This window comes from Argiope bruennichi, chromosome 3, assembly GCF_947563725.1.
Source record: "Argiope bruennichi chromosome 3, qqArgBrue1.1, whole genome shotgun sequence".
Classification (NCBI taxonomy): domain Eukaryota; kingdom Metazoa; phylum Arthropoda; class Arachnida; order Araneae; family Araneidae; genus Argiope; species Argiope bruennichi.
The window spans coordinates 1,911,023-1,932,417 of NC_079153.1; the positions used below are offsets into that span (position 1 = coordinate 1,911,023).

Sequence of the window (21,395 nt, forward strand, 5' to 3'; positions counted from 1 at the left end):
CTGTGAATAAAAGAAGAAAGATCATTTTACGTCAGGGAGAGAATATATATATATATATATATATATATATATATATATATATATATATATATATATATATATATATATATATATATATATATATATTCTCTTTGTTTTGTGTGCGGGGAAGTGAGTGAGGGGGGGGGTAAATAAAAAGTAATGCATTGGTGAATGAATAAAAGAGACAATTTTGTTTTGATGAACAATGAACACATTCGATTAAGAAAAAAATGTTGAATTGGCGGTGAGAACTTATTACCTTTGACTTTAGAACTGCATTCCTTTCCGTATTTATGCTTCTACTTCCATGTCTTTGTATTAATCGGTGAATTGCTTGAACGGACATTAGTAATCTGCTGTTACTATACAATCGCACTTTTTTTTTTGGAAAAGGTTCTAGTTTTCAGGAAAGAACTCATCTCTGAAGGAAGAAACAGAATTATTAAACTCATCTGTCTATTGTGTATCTATCTAAAGGATTATTATCTGCCATCCTCTAATCTTGTACTATGAATCCTCTCAGCATTTGATTTACTACGTTTTTTTAAATCCATATTTTTAGCATTCCCACCGACACATACCATAACAAAATGTAAACAATTATGCACCCTATCTAGGTTTATCATATTTTCACTCAGTTCAGTTTATAATATTTACTAGCTAAAAAGTCTTACAGAAATTCACGTACGTGTGGCACAACAATTATTCCATGTTTCAATTCGGTCTCAAATAAGTTGTAAAGCAGACAACACATCTGATGCATTCTGTATATTTTAGTATGGATTTTGCATCTTGTTGTTTTAAATTTCAATCCAACTTATTCAGAAAAAGAAAATTCTGTCTGTCTGAGTACAAGTGAATTCGATAACTTCAGAGCACAAGGAGCTGGACAGATCAAAGTTTGGCATCTAAAACATAAATGCTTATCGAATTAAAATTACTAAATTGAATTAAAAGTTACTAAAATTTTCGATTAAATACTTTTTCTAACCTGTTCTGTATCGCTCCTTTAGCAAAATATTTTTAATCGTCAAATTTTGATAATCATATATCTGATATAATTCATAGCCATACGGGAGCTTATTCTATTCCTCGAGCTGCCCCTTTCCTTCATTTGTTTTATCGCTTTTCTTAAAATTGGAATTTAAATCGGGAAAGGAAGTGATTAAACTTCAAACAATAGAAAAAGTTTCTTTCTTCCTTCCTTCCTTCGATAAATAGATACAAAGGAAAAATAGTTTTATTTATATAACTTTTTTTGTCAGTTTTTTCTCTTTTTTTCAATTAAAATAATAACTGGGGAAGACCGCTATGAATATTCACTCCCACTAATAATAAAAGCGAATGTGTATCTGTTGGCGCTTTTATCGAGAAATTGTTTAACTGGAGTTGCAAAGTATGGCATAAATATATTTTAGAAAATGAATGTATACACATTGGAGTAAAATTTTTTGGAATTTTAATTAATTAAAAATCATATATTATGTTAGCCTTTTGGGCGATAATTTGTGACAATATTAATGAACAAAAATAGCTTTTACATCAAACTAAAATGCTGAGAAAAAAATTATCTTTTCGATATTATCAATTAAATATTCATTTAATATTTTTTTCTAATTTCACTGATATTTGAAAATTATTTTCAAGCATATTTTGCTATAATACTTTTCATCGTTGTAATAATAATTCAAAAAGCTTTCATTTCTTATATTTGACAGCGTGTATCTCTTTAATTGTTGACAATCTAGAAATGAAGTTTTTGCCTTTTCTTCGATTTTTTTGGTAATATCATAATGGATTTTATTTTCTTCAAATTTTTATGGAATATCTTAACAAAGTATTATAAACCGATATATCCAGTTACCTAAATTAATATTTGCTACATTTTAAATTCTTTTATCAATAAAAATGAATACAGTTGCACGTAAAATACGCAGTATCGTTGTAGTTCCATATTTCAGTACACATTTTGGATGAAAAATAAGAAGGTGAAGTCCGCACTGCTTTTATATGTTACAAAAAGTCACACCGAGTGACTTGAAACTGTTAAAGACTTTCATGAAAACAGTGAAGGGAAAAATGACAAGGCTGCTATACTGACATATAGTAAATGACTGCTACAATGTGAAATTTAAAAATTCTTTGCTAAGGAAATCATGAACTTGAAATGACGCACGAGAAATTCAATAGAAAAATTTTCATTTACCACTGCCGATGGACTAACTGATCACCAAAGGAAACTAGAACAAAATAAATATATCATGAAGTTCACACAGCCTACATAAAAAATAAACCTACAGGAATCGGGATTTTCCCAAAAATATAGAGAGAAATTGTTTTTGAAAAAAATGTAATAAATTTAAAGAGTTTTTACCTTTTTTTGAGCCAAGCAATCAATTAAGATCTTTCCGCAATTTACAAACACACATTGAATTTCAGATCGTAAGGAAGTCTGTTACGCTACGTTTCAATGACATTTCCGAATCACGTATTACCGTTTTCATTGAAAGGATTTGAAACTAGATTTTAAAACTCACTTTAAAATCATTGACGACAATGAATCATCTACATTTCACGATCATGCATTTAGAAGAGTTACAGCTTTATGAGAAATTGCGGTTGAAACATGAGTAAAGAGCTCGAGACATTTACCAACTTCCTTCCGAAATCATACATTAAGGAACACCATTTGCCTTTCTCGACATCACTTTCGTCTTCCTTTATGATCTGAAGTCAAACAGTTGCACAATTTTGTGCGATTATTTCTTACAAATGAAATAATTTTTATTTCTTAGAAAATTACATAAATAACTACTTTTTTTTAAAATCAAACATTTTTGTGATTGCATTTCAGTTTGTGCTACAGTCAAAATATCTATAAAATAATCTCAGAAGAGACTATAAAAAAATTAAATTCTTATTCCTGATTTTATAAATATACAAGTTGTCCTGAAATAGACTGTCGATTTGCACAAAAGAAAAACGGTTCAATTAAAAAAAAAAAAATCTTGCAGCAAATTCATGTGACAGGGTATAAATTTTTCCTTCCGCATTTTTTGGTTTTAGGTGAAATAGTTGTCAATAAATGGCTCTGAAAATTCCTTTAATTGTTTTACTCGCATGCAAATCATCAATACGCAGCCTAAGCCAAATTTCGACTTTAAAAGGAATGTTCTGTAACTAGACCAGCAGTATAGGACTGCACAGCAGATTCTGTTGCTAAGGCTCCGAAACGAATACAATAAAGAAATTGTACGAGAAATTCAAACGAACAAGTAGTATTGTGGACGAGAACGTCGGAGCTGTTGAACAACTACAATCGGCTATTACAGAAGCAAATGTACAGGCCGTTGAGAAAACAATTGCATGCTTCTCTAGAAAATCAGTCCGAAAAATTGCATGTTACATGAGGCAAACGGTGATGCATAAGGTAATGAGTGAATGCAGAGCCTTGTTCCTGTACAAAATTCAAAGACAGCAACCGTTTCATACTTATCCGTAGAGAAAAGGAGTATGCTTGCGAATGAATTGTTAGATGTGATTGACGTTGGCAGTATTGATTTGAATGTATGATTTTCAGATGAAGCACATGTGTTCCAAAATCATTCTATTCTAAAAAAAAGCGACTGTATGAGCAGCTATTTCCAGTAGAGGTGTAATTGGACCCCTTTTTTTCTACATGGTATAATGACTTCAAAGTGATATATTCAAATTATGCAGGATTTCGTGAGCATTGAAAATGCTTTAATCGAATCTTCCGCAACATTATAATTTATGCAAGATGGCGCGATGCCTCGGCCATCCAGGCCTCAGCTGATTTTTGCCGTTTTTCAGCGGAACATTTTTAAAACCATGAAAATATTGAACTGCCATTTTCATTTATTAAAAGATTTCGAAAAATTATGATATTATCTTTAATTATTTCTTAATTTATTACCCGTTTACTGTCTGCAGCTCCATCTATCTACAACTTTTTGAACTAAAACTAAAAACCGTGGAAGAAATATTTATTCTTTGTCGCATGAATTCGCTGCAAGAATTGTTTTTTTTTAACCTTAACCGTTTTCCTGTTATGCCTTTTTGAAAAACATCAGTCTATTTTAAGACCCCTGTACTAAATTCAACTTTAAATGAAATTGTCTTTGCTAAGATTTGATTTTTCTATCCTTTAGAGATTATATATGTTCTGTCAAAAAAAAAATATATTTTTAAGAGATTCCACAGTTTCCTTTCATACAATTGCTGGCAAAATCTTGCACCATTTTGAGAATCAGTGATTCCCTTTCGATTTGAATTCTAATTAAGAATTCTCAGTTGTTTTTTCGAATTGAATTAAAATATGTTGGGTAAAATAAATTCGAATGACCTGTTTAATTTATTATCTAATTTGAAGATACCCAAAGAATATAGGGAATGAAATAGCACAGACAAGTTTATGGTAGTTCAGTAAATGTATTGAAAATGTTTCATCAAAATTGAAAATGCTGATTATGATTAGTATAAACGTATATATACTGTTTTCATTTCTATAATTTTATTGATAAGTAATAATGTAATAATTAAAAGTATTATGCCAATAAAAATTAATTAAAATGTTTATTAAAATTATATAAAATATGCTATGTCAACACAAGAAAAAAATTTCCAAATAAACAAAAAAAATACTACGTCGAAAATACTGAATTTGAAATAAACTCATGATTTAGTACTACCTAGTCATAATGAATTCAGTTTCAGAGATTTAAATAAAACCTGCAGAGTTAGGATAAAGTTCACATAATTCAAAAAGTTTGCATAAAAGCAATGCAGATTTAGACGAAGCACTGTGGTGCATTTTTTTAAAATTTATTAAAATGCATTACAGGTATATATATCTCGCAAAATATTTTCTTGATCATTTATCTGATACAACTGCTTTATAGATTATGTACAGGATTTCAAAGAATTCTTGAAATGCCCTGTAATAATTTTTAAGGCTAAAGCAGTTCGTGATACAGTTCTTAAGTAAACACCATTACCTGGATTGATAATGACATTTGGGCATTTCAAGAGCAATGGATCGTCAGTCTTTTCACATGTCTCAAACCTGAATTTTTTCACCAGCCTGAACAATGCCAATTTCGCTTCCGCGTGGGCAAATCTTGCACCGATGCAGGTCCTCCTGCTTATGCCGAAAGGCATGTACGCCATGCTGTTAAGAGACGCTCTGTTTTCAGGAGCGAATCGATCCGGATCGAACTTCCACGGTTCGGGCCACAACTCTGGATCGTGGTGGATGTCCCAGACTGCAGCCTGGACTACAGCTCCTTTGGGAATTGTCATGGATCCTACCCGATAATCTTCGCTACAGATTCTGGATACGAATCCTGTGACCGGAGGATAGAGTCGAAGGGATTCACTGAAGACTTGATCCAATATTTGGAGATCTGTAAGAGAAATTTTTTATTTCGTATTTATTTTTATTTTATTTCATAATTATTTTCATACTAAATAAAAATAGAACTAAATAGAATTTCATATATAAAATACTGTTTTTACTAAATTTATTAAATTTTCCGCATATAAAAGGCTGTTAAAAATATACCATTTTCATTCCCTTTTGGTATTGATAATACTAAATAGCATATTTTTTTAAACGCTATTATTTCATATCAGTAGTTTCATGCTCGTAAAATTTTTTTTCCTTCACAGATGATTCAGCAACAATAAAATACTTTAATATTTTCAAAATTTAACTATTAGTTAATTCTCTAATTATATTTTCTTTTTATTAAATACTTGTGATGACATTAAAAGGGAATTTCAAAAAATTGATAACGAGTCTCTTTATTAATTATTGTTTTGAATTATGAAAAATATTAAAGACTGCAAAGAAGAAAAATAAAAAATATATATAGAAATGTGTTTTTATTACTCCAATAAAAAAAATATCACTTTCATTGAAAATCTGAAGGTCAAAGCAAAATCCACAAAACATTATACGCTGAAACATTTGTTATGGAAAAAGTCACAACGAATATGAAAGGAAAGAAAATTCATAAATATTAGTTAAGAATGTCTGTAATATATTTCGTGTGTTGCTAGTCTTATGGCAGTAAGGAGAAATTCACACAGTTTCTTACTGGATGCTAAGCCAATCACGGTGACCATTTAGCAACAAAAATGAATGATCCTGTAAACCGAGATCTGAAGTTTCTTTAGGAAAATTAAATATGACTTCAAGTCTAATCGAAAAAAATACATATAAAATTGAAGTAACCAATCGAATTAATTTCTTACAGTTGCTTTCTCCGTAGCGCGAGCTACGATTGAGTGTTGTTGATACTACTGTTACTGTGACTGTTAATTAATTATTGCTTTTGTGGATAATTTATGCAAGTGTCGTTCGTTGTGAACATCTTATCTAGACTCTAATTTCATCAAATAAGGACTTTCATAATTTTAAATAGGATTCAAATAAAATTGAGTATTTTTTTTTTGTTTTATTAGGGGTTTTACCACAAAAACCCTTTCTATACAATTTTAGAATTCAAATATATAGCTTTTCAGGTGACAATAAATTCGAATTTCTTATTTTTTTCTAATTTTAATAAACTGTTTAAAGCTAATTTTAAGCCATATTTGTAAAAAATGCTATTTATTATTTTAGTCAAATTCGAACTAATTTTATAATTTGATCAAATCTTTCACTTCCGAGACTTTGTTAATGTCAAGAATAAATTTAAAAAAATTCTGTTGGGATTATTTGGCATGAGTTCTCAAACAAACGTTTCACTTTTGTTTTTACTGGCTTGTAAATGTTTTTCATACATGATGCACTTTTTCTGGAAATTACAAGACATGGCAGGCATTAAGCACAGAATGCCATGCTGTAACCAGACTACTGCATTGTGACATTAATGCAAAATAATTTATTCAGACCATTCATCTGAAAATATTATTTTTCAACAATGTTTCGGACCAGATATTGAAATTTCTATCATTTGTGCAATTAGTGCAAAGAGAAAATAAATATTACTTTGTGTTATAAAGTCAATGCGATTGTAGTGAGCTAGCTTACTTTTTTTAATATTTAATCATTAACTTATAGTATCTAAATTGTTAATGCATATGCAGTTGTTTCAAAACAATTTATTTTGCGATGCTTTTTGTAAAGGAATGATAGCTGGAAGTGATAGTGAAATGTTCACAACTTATTATTTTGCTTTTAAGGAAAATATTTCATAATTTTATTCAGAAAACGTGATTGGTATCATTTCAAGGAAAATCGTGCACCGGATTAAATGATGAAAACTTAGGTTTCTCGGGCATGCAAGTTTTCCGTGATTGTTTCTGAATTTTGAAATTTATTTTTATTTTGTTACTACCTTCATTAAACGTATGATTCATTTTCCAAAATACATTAAGCTAAACACTACTAAATGATTTGAAACAGTCATGACGGTTAGTTAAAATAATTTTTACAAAAATAAAAAAATAGAAGAATAAAAGTAATGTAGCAATGAAAATAAATAATTTTTCTCTATCTATACGAACATTTCGGGATCTATTCACATATTTTTACTTATATTTCATAAAGAACAGAATATAAAGAAATTATTGATAATACTCCGAGAGAAATAAACTTAGCAGCTTTTGTGTCACTTGGTAAGTTGCTAAGTATTCGAAATCGAAATTCAGCACCATTTCAACCCTCGGTTAGTCTCCATTTAATTAAATGGACGCAATAAATCTCGCCGATATTAAATTTATTCTATTGTATTGTATTCGATCTTTTCCTGCATATCTATAAAAATGATCCTAATGTGAATGCAAATGAATATTTCGTAAGAAAAATTCACATTGGAGTGCATTGAAGATATTGAATAGATACAAACTGCAGGCGCATCTTCTAGACTGAAGGAGGAGTCACTTCATGCAGAAAATATTGAAGTTCATCTGCCTGAATATTCGCTAATCAAGAATTTAAAAATCAAGTATGCGGGAGAGAAATTATATCCTTGTTTGAAATGACTTATCGTGGAAAGATGAATGAACAATTACAAAAAATAATTATTATTCTCTAAAATCTTGAATTTAATAATGAGTACCATACATTTAAATGACAGCAATCTCTGAGAATAGCAAGGAAAGTAACCACTCGGAACGAAAATTCCGCCAAAAGGAAAGCGTAGGTGTAAAAAATGAGATTCCACTGACCAGCATATACACGTATATAAATGCTGTACTAATACGGCTGACCTTATACACAAGGCGCATTTTACCATCCCTCTTTATTTATATCTTATTTCTATTCATCTTGCCAAAAAATGCCGTCTTTTTAATACTTCGGCTCGGCGCGAAGAGAAATAATTGAACTCGTTAATGCGATCACTCACTTTGAAAGATCCACACTCAGAAAGGAGCCTGCGTTTATTGACTCAAAATACTTCTTCATGAATCCAACATCAATAGATAGAAATAATGGTTTTAAAACAAAAATTTATTCCATGTGGCACAACACTAAAAAGAGCATTATAATATTTTCTGCAAAAATGTTAATAATATATATTCCATTTTTGAGAAAAATTTTAAATTATTAAAAATGATGAATTGCCAACATTGCTACCTTCCGGTTATCTTCCCTCTCATAATTTATCCTAATTTTGTAGATAATTTTTACTGTCATTTACTCTTTTTGATTGTTGTTCATTTTTGTATATTCCTTTTAAATGCAGTAGTTCCTTCGTTTATTTTCTAATCGTAGCAGAAACTTACATTTTCGAAGATATCTACCTGAATTCATTTTCTCATTTTGCATCAGCTTACACTTGAAATATTCTTGCATTTTATTAGAACGTCATGTTGAAATAACTAATGCATTTATTGTTTAAAATTCATTTAGTGATATTCAAAATATAAAATCCAAAAATGAAAGTCGCTTATCACACATAAAAAGTCATCCATTTTATGTTATTCAATGATTCCATAAATCTTAAATCTTATTATTATAATATGATTCATTTAGACATGACTAGCCGTCTTTGGTGACCAGCTTGTTTGCCCAAAAAATTGACTTATTTAGCTGTTAAAATATTAATACGAAATACGTTTATGAAGTTTTCTTGTTATTTAATAAAAATGAAAAATATGAATTATATGGCATCAGTCTACTACTCAAGACAAAGCATGTCAATGTTATCGTTATAAAGTATAATTTTATCATTTCATAACATTCTTAATTATTTGTTATCTTTCATTGAGTTCTTTAGTTTATGGCTACCCAAATATATTCTTTAGTAAATATTTGGCAACCTTTCTACTGTTTGGTACAGATTGACGAACATTCTGTACCATGGTACAGATTGACGAACATTCTGTACCATGTTCCTTTATTTTTATTTTACCAACAGCGAACCTTTTTTCTAGCGTATAAAAATCAAATAAAATTTTACAGTTCTATTAATTTACAGTTCTAAACAAGTTAAATCTATTAACAGCAAACAGTATTGAATTAATTACAGCTATAAAAGCATCCAATGAGTTAATCTGAAACGTTCGTAGGATTTGTTTACATTTGATTGTTGCCATTCGACAACAAATAAGTGTGATTTCTTTACTACATACGTTAGCATATTATATATGTGCGGGTTGAGGTTCGAACCCGCAACGTTAGTGTTCATAGCCGAGTAACATAACCACTAGACAAAAGAGTACTCTCTTCTCCGGAAGTTGTTATCTGGTTTATAATGTTACCACTACAATAGTCCCCCACCAGTGAGTCGGTAGAGTTTATCGCGCCAGTTATGGCGAGCGACGAACGTGATTATCGCGCCAAGCGTTATGGCGAGCGACGAACGTTGTTATCGCGCCAAGCGTTATGGCGAGCGACGGCGAGCGTGTGTGAGTGGTTGGTACCGGTAGATGGAGCCACGACAGCTGAATGAAGGATGCGGTTATTCAGAACCAGGGTCACCAATGTGCGGGTTGAGGTTCGAACCCGCAACGTTAGTGTTCATAGCCGAGTAACATAACCACTAGACAAAAGAGTACTCTCTTCTCCGGAAGTTGTTATCTGGTTTATAATGTTACCACTACATATATATATATATATATATATATATATATATATATATATATATATATATATATATATATATAGAGAGAGAGAGAGAGAGAGAGAGAGAGAGAGAAAGAAAGAGAAACAGAGAGATTAAGGAAAGTAAAATAATATGATATCTGAAAATGTATTATTGAATTTATTTTTATTCAGCACATAAATTTATTTTACTTTATTTTTTAACTGGATACAATTCCGTTGTGCCATAAAGATCCTAAACAATTCAATGAATTATTACTGCTCTCGCGGAAAATTCGCCCATTGGCTATTTTGTAAAGATAATTACGCCACCAGAATTAATAAATTTTTTGTAAGTGGTCAACTAAGAACAGTTTCTTATCATAAAAACCGTAAAATATATGTCGGTTTATATTTGCAGCATTACACCTATATATGTAAGACATAGCGATAGTAAGATTGATAAATATTTGATTTAGGATGTAAATTATTCATTACGATTCACAGAGATAATGAATTTAATGAATAATTGAGAAAATTAATTTTTTTTTTAATTGACTTTCTCGCAGTGGTTTAGAAAGTGAAGAATAAAGAGCGAGGTAAAAAAAAAGAGCTTTAAAGAAAAATACTAACAATTCGATCCTGGCGCCATCTGCTGGTTCTAAGATAACTTATTTTTGCAAAGACAAAGATGAAAATAAAAAACCTTAAACACAACTTTGCGCATGGGGCCGCCAATGAACGACCTGGAAATTAAAATAAAGCGGAAGAGTATCAGAAAGTACTGCGTTTAAAAGGTGTTTGCGAACGATCAGTAAACTGAAATGGATGATTCCACTGTAGAAGTTATGCAACTATTGAAAATTTAGATGTCATGTATTCCTAGGATAATTTTAATCAAAGACCTATGCTTCTTATTAGGCTGCGGATGCAAGTAATTAGGGTTAACAAAAAAAATTAATAATTAAAAAAAATGCAATTTATTAGCATTATTTTAAGATCTCTATCATTTCAAAATACTCTACCCATATATAATAATTAATTACAAGATCATTGTTGAAAGATTTCCGATTATAAAACGGAATGCTTTTTTTTTTTTTGGCAAATATTACTAATTTGTAAAAATATTTTTAATTTTTTAACAATTTTTATTTTCTCGTGCACCTTGAAAATTTTATAATCACCAAAAAATCCAAACTCGAGATTCTGGCGAATCTCCACGTTTTAATTCCAAAAACACGTTTTTAGAAAATGACAGTCTATCTGTGAAAAATATAACTCAAAAATGCTTTGAACCACACCGAGGAAATTCGATATTTTGTCTTCATTCCTTAAAAATAATGACATTCGTACATTCCTGTCAAGTTTTGAATAAATTCCGTTCTGAGTAAGTTTATCTGTCTGGCTGTTCGAATACAAGTTAACACAATAATTATGTAACGAAAATAGTTAGGTAAATAAAATGAGTTAACATCTGTAGCATGCAGAAGAATCCAAATTTGAGCCGAATCCGACAAGGGTGGACCGCCTGTCGAAATTTTCAGAAATATGTAAATGCGATAACTCAAAAACGGAATGACTTAAATAAGTCAAATTTGGTATGACAATTTATGACTACAAGTGTAGTTTTGTGTCACATTTTTGCTTCAGGTGTTGGGCAAAAAGGCATTTAAAACACAAATTCGATTTTTGTATACTATTAGCCGCATGCCAGAAATGACTCACCCCCCCCCCAAAAAAAAAAAATCACCAAGGATGACACAACAGATTCAGTAGAAATGCTCAATTCACGCCAAAGACTCATATCTTGTGACTATTGTACGATCATGCCATGCAAGGTTTTCTCTGGGATAAAAACCTTTCTTCAAGAATACGCGAAAAAGTTTGGGGGGGGGGAGACCATTCCGGCTGGTTTTGAAAACGAGGGTTGGGAAGATTAAATCCATTTTAAAAGCAATATTATTCGCAATCTTGCATTGATATATCCAATCATTCTGTCATGCTATTTTCCATGAAAAAATAGTAATAAATCTTCAAAAATTGTAGTAATATGTGAGACATTTCAGATTATTATATGCCCGTAAGAATATATATTGGAAAACTAGCATTCATTGTTTTTCGTTTCACAGTTTTAAACGATTGATAACTGAGCTAGAAGTTTTTAATTGAAATAATCTAAAACGCGAAACAGGAATTTCATTATATATATGTAAATGGTATTTGTCCCAACTCTTAGCACAGGCATCTTGATCCCTGCATACTGACAGGGTGAGGTGAAATATTTCATTTGAATTAAATACAATTTCCATGATACGTTAGAGATTTTTAATTGTTGCTCTTCGCATTTTTTCACGCTTTGCCGATTCTTCATGCGAAACAATATTATGAAAGCATATGTTAAAACTGCAAGAATAAGAACAGAAAAATATTAACACGTTTCGTGTGCAGTTGAAAGAAATGACTAAACTAAATGAAAAAGGCAGACACTAAAAGTGTCTAACTATTTCCAAAATTAAGACTATATGAAACTGGATGCACTTTATGGTGTTCATCAATTTGAATATTATAACAAATTATTTTACATGATAATGAAAATGAGTGCTGTAGCATTCCCTTCCACGAAAGTATGAGTGATGTTACAAACACCCAAATGTTGAATATAAAATCTGTTCAGAATCTGAACATAAAATCTAATTCAGAGAAATGAATAAATTATTACTGTTATTGTTGTTGCTGTCCGATACAACCCAGAATGTGAACCGATGAAGCTGGATGGTCACAGCATTTCTTACAAGTGGGATGGATATTTCCACCACTTTCAAAGGAAAGACACTTAAGGTGGCCACTTTTCAGTCTAGCCGGAGCAGTCTGGGAGCCCCGGTCACATTTGATTTCCAACAGAGTGCCAGGAGATGTTCCCATGTACCACTGGTACGCAGGTGGAATACGCCATATTAAACTGTGTTTAGATCTTTCATTTGAGTATAGTTCTTGATAAGTAAGCAAAGAGCCAGTGTCCGTTTCATTCTCACTATTCTCTTTGGCCAATCCATCAGTGACCTCATTACCACTAATGTTTACGTGTGATGGAATCCATTGGAGATGGACGTCGTGGTTCTGAGAGATCTTCTTCAGTATTAATTCCCAATAAAGTATTAAAAGAATTTAATGGTACTTTTTTTATTGTTTTTTGTGAGCATAGTTTATCGTAAAATGCATATTTTTGTTTAAAATTTCAGTTCAAAAAAATGAAACTGTAGCGATTCAACGATTAATCACAAGGAAAGGAGTACACATTACAGAAACGCGTTTTTTCAATACTGTTTAGTCAAATGTTTTCTGGCGAAATACAGCTCTCATCTTGAACTAGAATTGAACGAGGCAATATGTAATTCACTGTTTTTAACTATGGTATTTTGAAAATAGTTTTTATAAGCAGCTATGTATACTATTATATATATATATATATATAATGATATTTTAACTCTAATTTCAATTTAATTAATTTTCAAGATTTTATCTTAATTTAGCCCATAGTAACTTCATTCTAAAATATTCTCTTATTTCTTGATCCAATTTCACTGTCTCTGCTTAATTAATTCAAGAGAAGCTTTGTTAAATTGATGAATCAGCTAAAATCTAACTTTCCCACACTAAGCGTGAAGAGATAACATACCGCTGATCAAGCAAATTCTATTATAAAATCTCCCTGTGTTTCCCCTACCTTGTCCACCCGTATAACGAAAATCCCTATCGAAATCTCATAATACATTAGCACTGTAAAGAAGTATTTTCCCTATCCAAATCATAGGTTATTTAAGACCAGGGATAAAATGGCCAAGAGATTTTTCACTCATTCCGTTTCTGTGTCGCTCTGTGTGCTCATCGCTTGTATATATGCCTGCTTCTTCAAAATGAAATAAAACGACGTCACAAAATTAAAAGTATCTTCATTGTCTTCAAACTGCATCATGTTTCACAACAAATAATATTACATATATACATATGATTTTTTTTGTTTTTATTTTCAAGAATAACAAACATCATGACAAGAAAATTCTGGCATTTTTTCCCTTGAAAATAATTTCTATGAATCAAGAGACAAATAATATTTTTCTTAAAAAATCGTACATCTAAGATTATTTTATGATCCATTACTGAAAATGACAAACAAAATATTCCTATTCTTATTCTGATATCAAATATTGTATGAGTACGGAGTATTGTTACTTGCAAATACTCACCAAACTGTCTTCTTTTTATTTAAGTTTTGCTGATTATTTCATTTCAACATCCCGACAAACAATTTGGATGGTTATTTTTTAGCCCCACGCCACTTCCCCCTAAATCTTCCATTTGGTCTTGTAGGGAGGAAAGCAGCGGGGAAGGGTGAATGTGTTAAACTTTAAGACTGATTTACAGATTTCAAAAACAATTCTAGCTAGTAAAAAATGAAATAAGATGATTAAAAAGCATTTTTGAAGACTATAGAATTATGGCAGCTCAGTCTTTTTTATGGAGGGGATGTAATAATTGTTTCATCGCATAATAGGTTAAAAGATCCAAAGACTTTTTTTTTAATATTAAGATATACCTAGTTTAATATCTAATTTATTTGATTATATCTCTTTTTCACTATTAAATTTGTAATCTTAATCTTAGTTGCACATATGTTACTCTTAAATGCGTAACGTATTAATATATTTGAACATACACAAATGCTTTTTTTAATTCCATCAACATTCATCAATAAATAGTCACAATTAAGTATTGAAGGCCGTTTTACAAAGAGAAGGCTTAGGAATAAGAGTGAAAATTGAACTCAATGAATTCTAACAAAGGCAAAGGCAAAACTATTCTTTTTGTAGGATTATTGCTATAAAAAGTAGCTGCCGGCAAAAAGAGACAATCTTATTCTTAATTATAAATGCGTTGGTTGTGGTAATACCAAAGTAGGAAAAATAAGGGGGGGGTTAGAGCTACTTGCCCTTTTACGTTTTTGAAAGAATTTTTGTTATTATGGATTTTTCATTGCCAAAATTTTAAAAAAAATTGAATTTTTTTTAAAAGAAAAACGTTATTCTGTTGAAGAAATGTCGACACATTCCACATGTTTTAATGAATCAATTCCTATCTAATTTAATATTAACCAAGCAAAAAATCATAATCATATTTTATATATAAAATTCAAATGAAAATTTGAATAAATAAATTTCTTCATTAACGTTCAAATGTGTCATTGTTTTCTTTTTTACTATTTCTAAAAGTAAAGAAAACTGAGAGGAGCCGTTGCACTCGTCTTGCTGATAAAAAGCTCAGTTCAAAGCGAGTTTTGAGATCACAATGCAAATCTACATATTATATAACTTTAAGAGCAAACGACGGAGACACCACGATTCAATCTGACGACCTCAATATGAAAAACTCGATATGGCTAGGGATTGCAATAACGGACCAAAATTTCAATACCGGTATTCGGTATTTTTTAGATCTTAATACCGGTCATAGAAATTTTTGAAAAAGATAGAAAACACAGGTGTTTCTTTGTTTTATTTGCCAGTTTTGTTAGAGAGTGTAAATATCACAAAAAATAATTTGTAACTTATAAATTATAACAGTATATAAAGAATCACAAAAAAGTAAAGGAACAACTTATTTATTTAAATCACAAAAAAAGTGTAAATATCACTATTCAGTCTGTGGTACTATGACACATTTTTGAAACGTGATCTTAAAAAACATAAAGCATCAATTGTACTGTCATTAAGCCTGAAAAGTAATTTTGTGAAAAAATTATCTGCTGTCGAAAACGCTCTTTCGGCATCTACGCTAGTGGGTGATACTGTTAGCAATGAGCGATATATTTTTTCCAAGTATTTACCTCTAAATCCCTCATCTTCAAATAAATCGATTTCTCGCCGGATGGTTTTGGATATAGCTGATTTCTGTATTGTATTTTGGTTCGTTGAAATTTTTTTATTTATCGCTAATTCTAATTTTTGTTCAAGAGTCAATTCCTTTTCACTATCGACAGTAGTGACATCATAATCTTCGATAATTGAACAGAATTCCTCTGAATGTGGATAGGGTGGCGGGTAAAAAATGTTAAGAAAATTTACTCTAAACTTAATCAGATTTGAATTGGTTATTTTCTTTTCTTCCTTTTCATTTTTAAAATCATTATAAGCAGGTAAATACCATAAGACATTTTCTATTTCGGTATGCCTATCTTCTGTGCGATTTTTCAATGTAATATATCATTCTTCAGATAGTGATGTGTGCTGTTCTTTCATGACTGCAACATGAAATTTATTGTTGCATTAGCTGTTAATAAATTAAAATCTCTCCGACATAATGCCTCTATAATCAATTTTATTGGAAGTGGAGCCGATATAGTTCTGGATATTAAGTCGAATTCATTATCTGAAAAATTAATTTACAGGTTTAAGTCGATTATTGCTTTTTGGATTGGATTTCTAAATTTCCAAAATCGTTCCATCATTAGCGGTAAACTGTTCCAAAGTGTTTTAGAATCTAATATTAACATATATTCTGTTTTATTTTAAGTTAGTATATATTTTTGCAATATGACATTTTTTGTAGGGGAACGTTTAAATATCTGAACAATTTTTCGAACTTTATAAATTATAGGGAGCAATTCTTGATGGGTTAATATTTCAACCACATTAGCAATATCTCCTTCAACAATTACATTGTTATTATCTTCATTGTCACTCACACTCTCTTCAAAGTCGGAATGCGAAGTTTCTATATCCACAGTATTTGGATTCTTCTGCTCTTTATTTTTTTAGTATAATACATCTATTACTCCTAATTGAATTCCACGAGGAGAGCACAATTGCTGATTTGCAGCAATCAACTTTCCAACTTTTTTCATAACTGTTGCTCTATTAGTCGTTATGGATACAATATCTTCTTTCAGGGATAATCCATGTTTCACTAATTTAGATTTAAGCCATTAATTAGCTAATTAATTTCGCCCGTTAGGGAGACATAAAAACAAAAACATATACTATTTTGCTATGTTGGCGATCCCTGAACACATAGTGAAGACAATTTTAAAAATTTCTAGTAAATACCGAAAAACCGGTATTTAAACTTGTGAATACCGGTATTACAAAATTGTACAAATGGCTCAAAATACCGGTATTCGGTATCCCGGTATCGCAATCCCTAGATATGGCATCTATTCTTGCCTTTTAGGCGATCTCTCTTTCTTTCATCTTTTCTTTTGCCATTCCTTCCATGCTTTCTTTTAGAATTTCTTTATTATTTCACTTGAAATTTATCACCGAATCTTTTAACACATTTTAAAATGTTTAGCTATTTGTACAATTTTAACTAGAATTTTGAATTGAGATAAATTTTCTTTTTGTATTAAATATTTAGAATATAATGTGATCAGCAATTAAATTTCCATGTTCAATATTATATTAGTTCATGTAAGAGCATTTTATCAAGTGTTTTGAATTTCATGCAAATTCTTAATATTATATTTCATTCGAAATCTATATTTGTTTTTAAGCAACTACATCGGGAGCGGAATTATTAAATAGGTAAAGTAAGCAACTGCCTAGAGTCCTCAATATCTTTTTTAATGGCATTTTCAAAGTAATTTAATTCGGTACTTTTATTTAACGACAAGGGTGGAGTACTCAAAAAATCTTATAAATTTTGGAACACTGTTCTAACGATATTCCCAATGAAATACATTCTAGAATTTTTATATTATATAGTTTTACATAGAAAAGTTATTTTATAATTAAAAAGGTGTCCAATCTTATAATTATATTTAAAATAATGGCATTTTCTATAATTTTGTATGAATTTTTTTTAAATTTACAATTTAAATTATTTTATATGCAATGAACTATGGAAAAAATGGGTCACAATTGAAGCAAAATGACACACACAATTTTCTGAACAATCTGTAAGGAATTATGTATTTATTTGGAGGTTAGAAGAAATTACTTTATTCTTTTTAATTCGTTTTAAAAAAGTAGAATTTAATTTTTTATTTAAATATTTATCTTCAATTAAATATTACCATGTAGCTTTAAAAATATATAAAGCTATTGGCTAAATAATTAATTGTCTAATTAAAGCTATTGGCATACATTAGATATGTCGTTTTATTTGGGGGTTGAATATATTATTATTTTGCACATTTAAAATTGCTTCAATTTACGTCTGAAGTTAATAATTTTTTAAAAGAATTTATGCAACTAGAATTTTTATTTAAATATATTTCTGTCTCTCTTTATTTAATAAATTATTTGAAATCTTAAATATATATAAGAGAAAATAACAGAAACTTAGAAATATATTAACCATATTAATTAATATAAATGGACGTTGCAAACTTTAACACAAAACACACACACTTCAAATAAACTTAAGTAACGTTTATTATATGCAATTTAATTTCGCTATATTTTTTCTTCTACTTTTAAAATTAAACCCAAAAAAAAAGGGTCTTGCGAATTCGTATATCATACATACATCCTTGGGCCGGGATAGCCTGGTTTGTAGGGCGTTGGATTTGCATCCCTTAGGTTTCGAGTTCGAACCCCGCCGGCCGAAGACTCTCCGTGAATATGGTGGCTGGTGCACGTATAAATTTATCGTAGCCACAAAGTCCTCCATGTCGAGAAAATACCACTGGGGATACTGGATCATAGGTAATCATTCTCTTATCTAAATTACGATATGTGGATGAGGAAATGAAATGTATGAATGAAGTCTACCAGTGAATAGCTAAGACGCACCCTTAACCCTAGATGGCGCTCCTGAAACAAGAGACACTAAAACTCGGCTTAAAATCGTCGACCTCATCAGAGGACTTGTCTGTGACAAGTGCCATTAGCAACAATATGCATCCCTTTTTTGGCACACATCTAATCTTTATCAAAATACATACCGTTTGAAGTCTTTTGCTGATCTAAATTTAGAAAAAGCGGTTTCTCCGCCTTCCCGCTCTATAATGTCATCATGGACATTACTATTTCTATTTTTTGAGGAAATGGGAGGTTTCTGCCTTGTTTGAAAGCTGCCTTCGGCTATTTTTCTGTTCAAAAACCAGTTCCGACGAGAAGAAGCTAGAGCTTGTTCTTTCCGATTCGAGGAACATTCGTTTGTATGCTAGGCCTTTTATCGTTAACCACGCAACTCTACGACCAGAGGGTCATTTCACACAAACACTGCAGTATATCTAAGTGAGCAACGGCACTCACGAGCACAGTCACATTTTAGCTGAATCAGAACTCAAAGGAATTGTCGTTTTCATGAAAATCTCTTCCTTTTGACCAATTCTAGGAAGAATGAATAAAAAAGCAGGAGATAATGACTATTCTGCTAACATTTATTTACATTTAAACAAGTAAACTGCTATTAAAACATTTTAACTTTATATTAGTTGCTCGGCTATGCATTCCTAAAATTATTTGATTTTGCTATGCATTGAAAATTTCTGTTTTTCTTTCTTTTTTCATCTAGTTTCTCCATAGAATTTTTCAGAACAGAAGTCATTTCTTCAATTTTCAACCTGTCTGATTTTAAATCATTTAATCCTTTTTTTATTTTATTTATCATTTTATGATTGTAAAGTTTGCTTGCATTTGTTTTTATCATATCTACAGTGGACATTTTTTTTTTGTGATTTGGAATTCTTTTATGACACCAATTTTTTTTCAATTAATCTGAAAATAAACTTTTTAAAACACGTGTCTCCTGAAAGGCTTCTTCTTGAACTTCTAAATATTTTGGTGAAAAATTATCAATTTGATTTTTACACATTTCAAATTTTAACTGAATTGCAAGACACTTCATTTAGACATTTGTTCAATTTTATCAAAATAGAATCATGTTCTTTTTTACTATCGTCACTTGTATTTAATAAGAATATAAAGAAGGACTTCCATCTTGCAAGAGTTCGACAGTTTTCTTCGGATTAAAACATCTCATACACCTGACAAGTACGTAAGTGAGAGGACGGTCATCCAAAACTTTATGAATGAAGGTATATGCAAAATCCTGTCATTTATTTTTCAAATTTCTAGCTGTTATCGCGATTTTTTTTTTTTTACGATTAGTAAACCTTTTTACCATTTTGTCCTGACTGAATAAGTTGCTGATATCAGAATGCAAATATTTGCTAGAGAAATCGAGCTTGAAAATGCTATCTGCAGTAGTTAGGTCTCCAAGAGCATCCGTTTTCATGTTGCTGAAAGATTTTGAACGCCAGTTATCATTTTTCTTTATATATTGCTCTAAAGATAACAAAACTGGACAGTTCCTCCGGTAGAATACTAAAAATGGTTAGATAATTTTAAATGACAAATGAAACTTCAATTTTACTGGAAAAGTTGGATTTTAACTACATTTTGCTGTGATTTATACGATTTAGAGTTCGTATAGGAAACTTGCCCTTTTCAATGTTCAGCATCAAGTTGACCCACATTTTGAATGATCGTTCGACAGCCAGAATGTTTTTTAGATACCTCATTCTGAAAGAGTTTTGTGGAAGTTTCCCATTTTCTAAAAATTTTAATACTCATCCATTCTTGGGCTTACATTTGAACAAGTATTATGCACGAGATAAAAATGGATCAATATCCTATATGTATATTATTTCGACATGTCTAAATGAATTGTCATCAAGTTGGAGGCTACAGTGAAACAAATTTATAAATAACGTTCAAAATTCTTTGTTTCAACATTCAATTTCAGATGGATAAAACCTTTCTGAAATCCAAATTTTTCATTGCAATCCCCTGTGGACTGGCCATGGAAATGGAAGCCTCATACTTGGTGCCGTTCTCCTCGTTTTTTTTTTTTTCATTCCAAAACCAGATGCATAATTACATTGGAAACAAAATTTTGTAGAATTTTGCAAGCCATGTTGTGGAGGGACGACTTTATTTGTATTGCATAATTTGGAAATAACTGATGTGCTCTTGAAACAGTAATTTTTTTTCTTTATATAAAGCGCTAGCGCACGTGACACAAAAATGGTTCTTATTACTTATTGCCGGATGACAACCAACAAAGTCGTTCTACCTAAACTTCCAATCAGAGAAGAGAAGAAAAATAGGTCTCAAAGAAAAAGTTTGACGGAGTGTAAAAAGACGCTCAATCATCGTCACATGAGTTATCGCTAAGGCGCATCCGAGAAGGTCGACGATCAAAGCTTCCAGAATTATTAATCTCGGAAAATAGTTCTTGCATTATCTTAAAATTGGAAAATTTATCTTTTACCGATATCAGTTTTATTTTCTATTTGATTTTCCCCCTTATC

General features: G+C 30.6%; 1 protein-coding gene across 1 annotated transcript; it reads right to left on the reverse strand.

Annotated features, from left to right (window-relative positions):
* Window positions 1-4,944: 4,944 nt before the first annotated feature.
* Window positions 4,945-8,415, reverse strand: LOC129964202 (thromboxane-A synthase-like). Its single transcript, XM_056078921.1, has 2 exons — window positions 8,400-8,415; window positions 4,945-5,447 (listed from the first exon to the last, which is right to left on the reverse strand). Exon 2 carries the CDS (start codon window positions 5,341-5,343, stop codon window positions 4,945-4,947), a length of 399 nt encoding a protein of 132 aa, XP_055934896.1. The 5' UTR covers window positions 5,344-5,447; window positions 8,400-8,415.
* Between the last annotated feature and the right edge of the window lie 12,980 nt (window positions 8,416-21,395).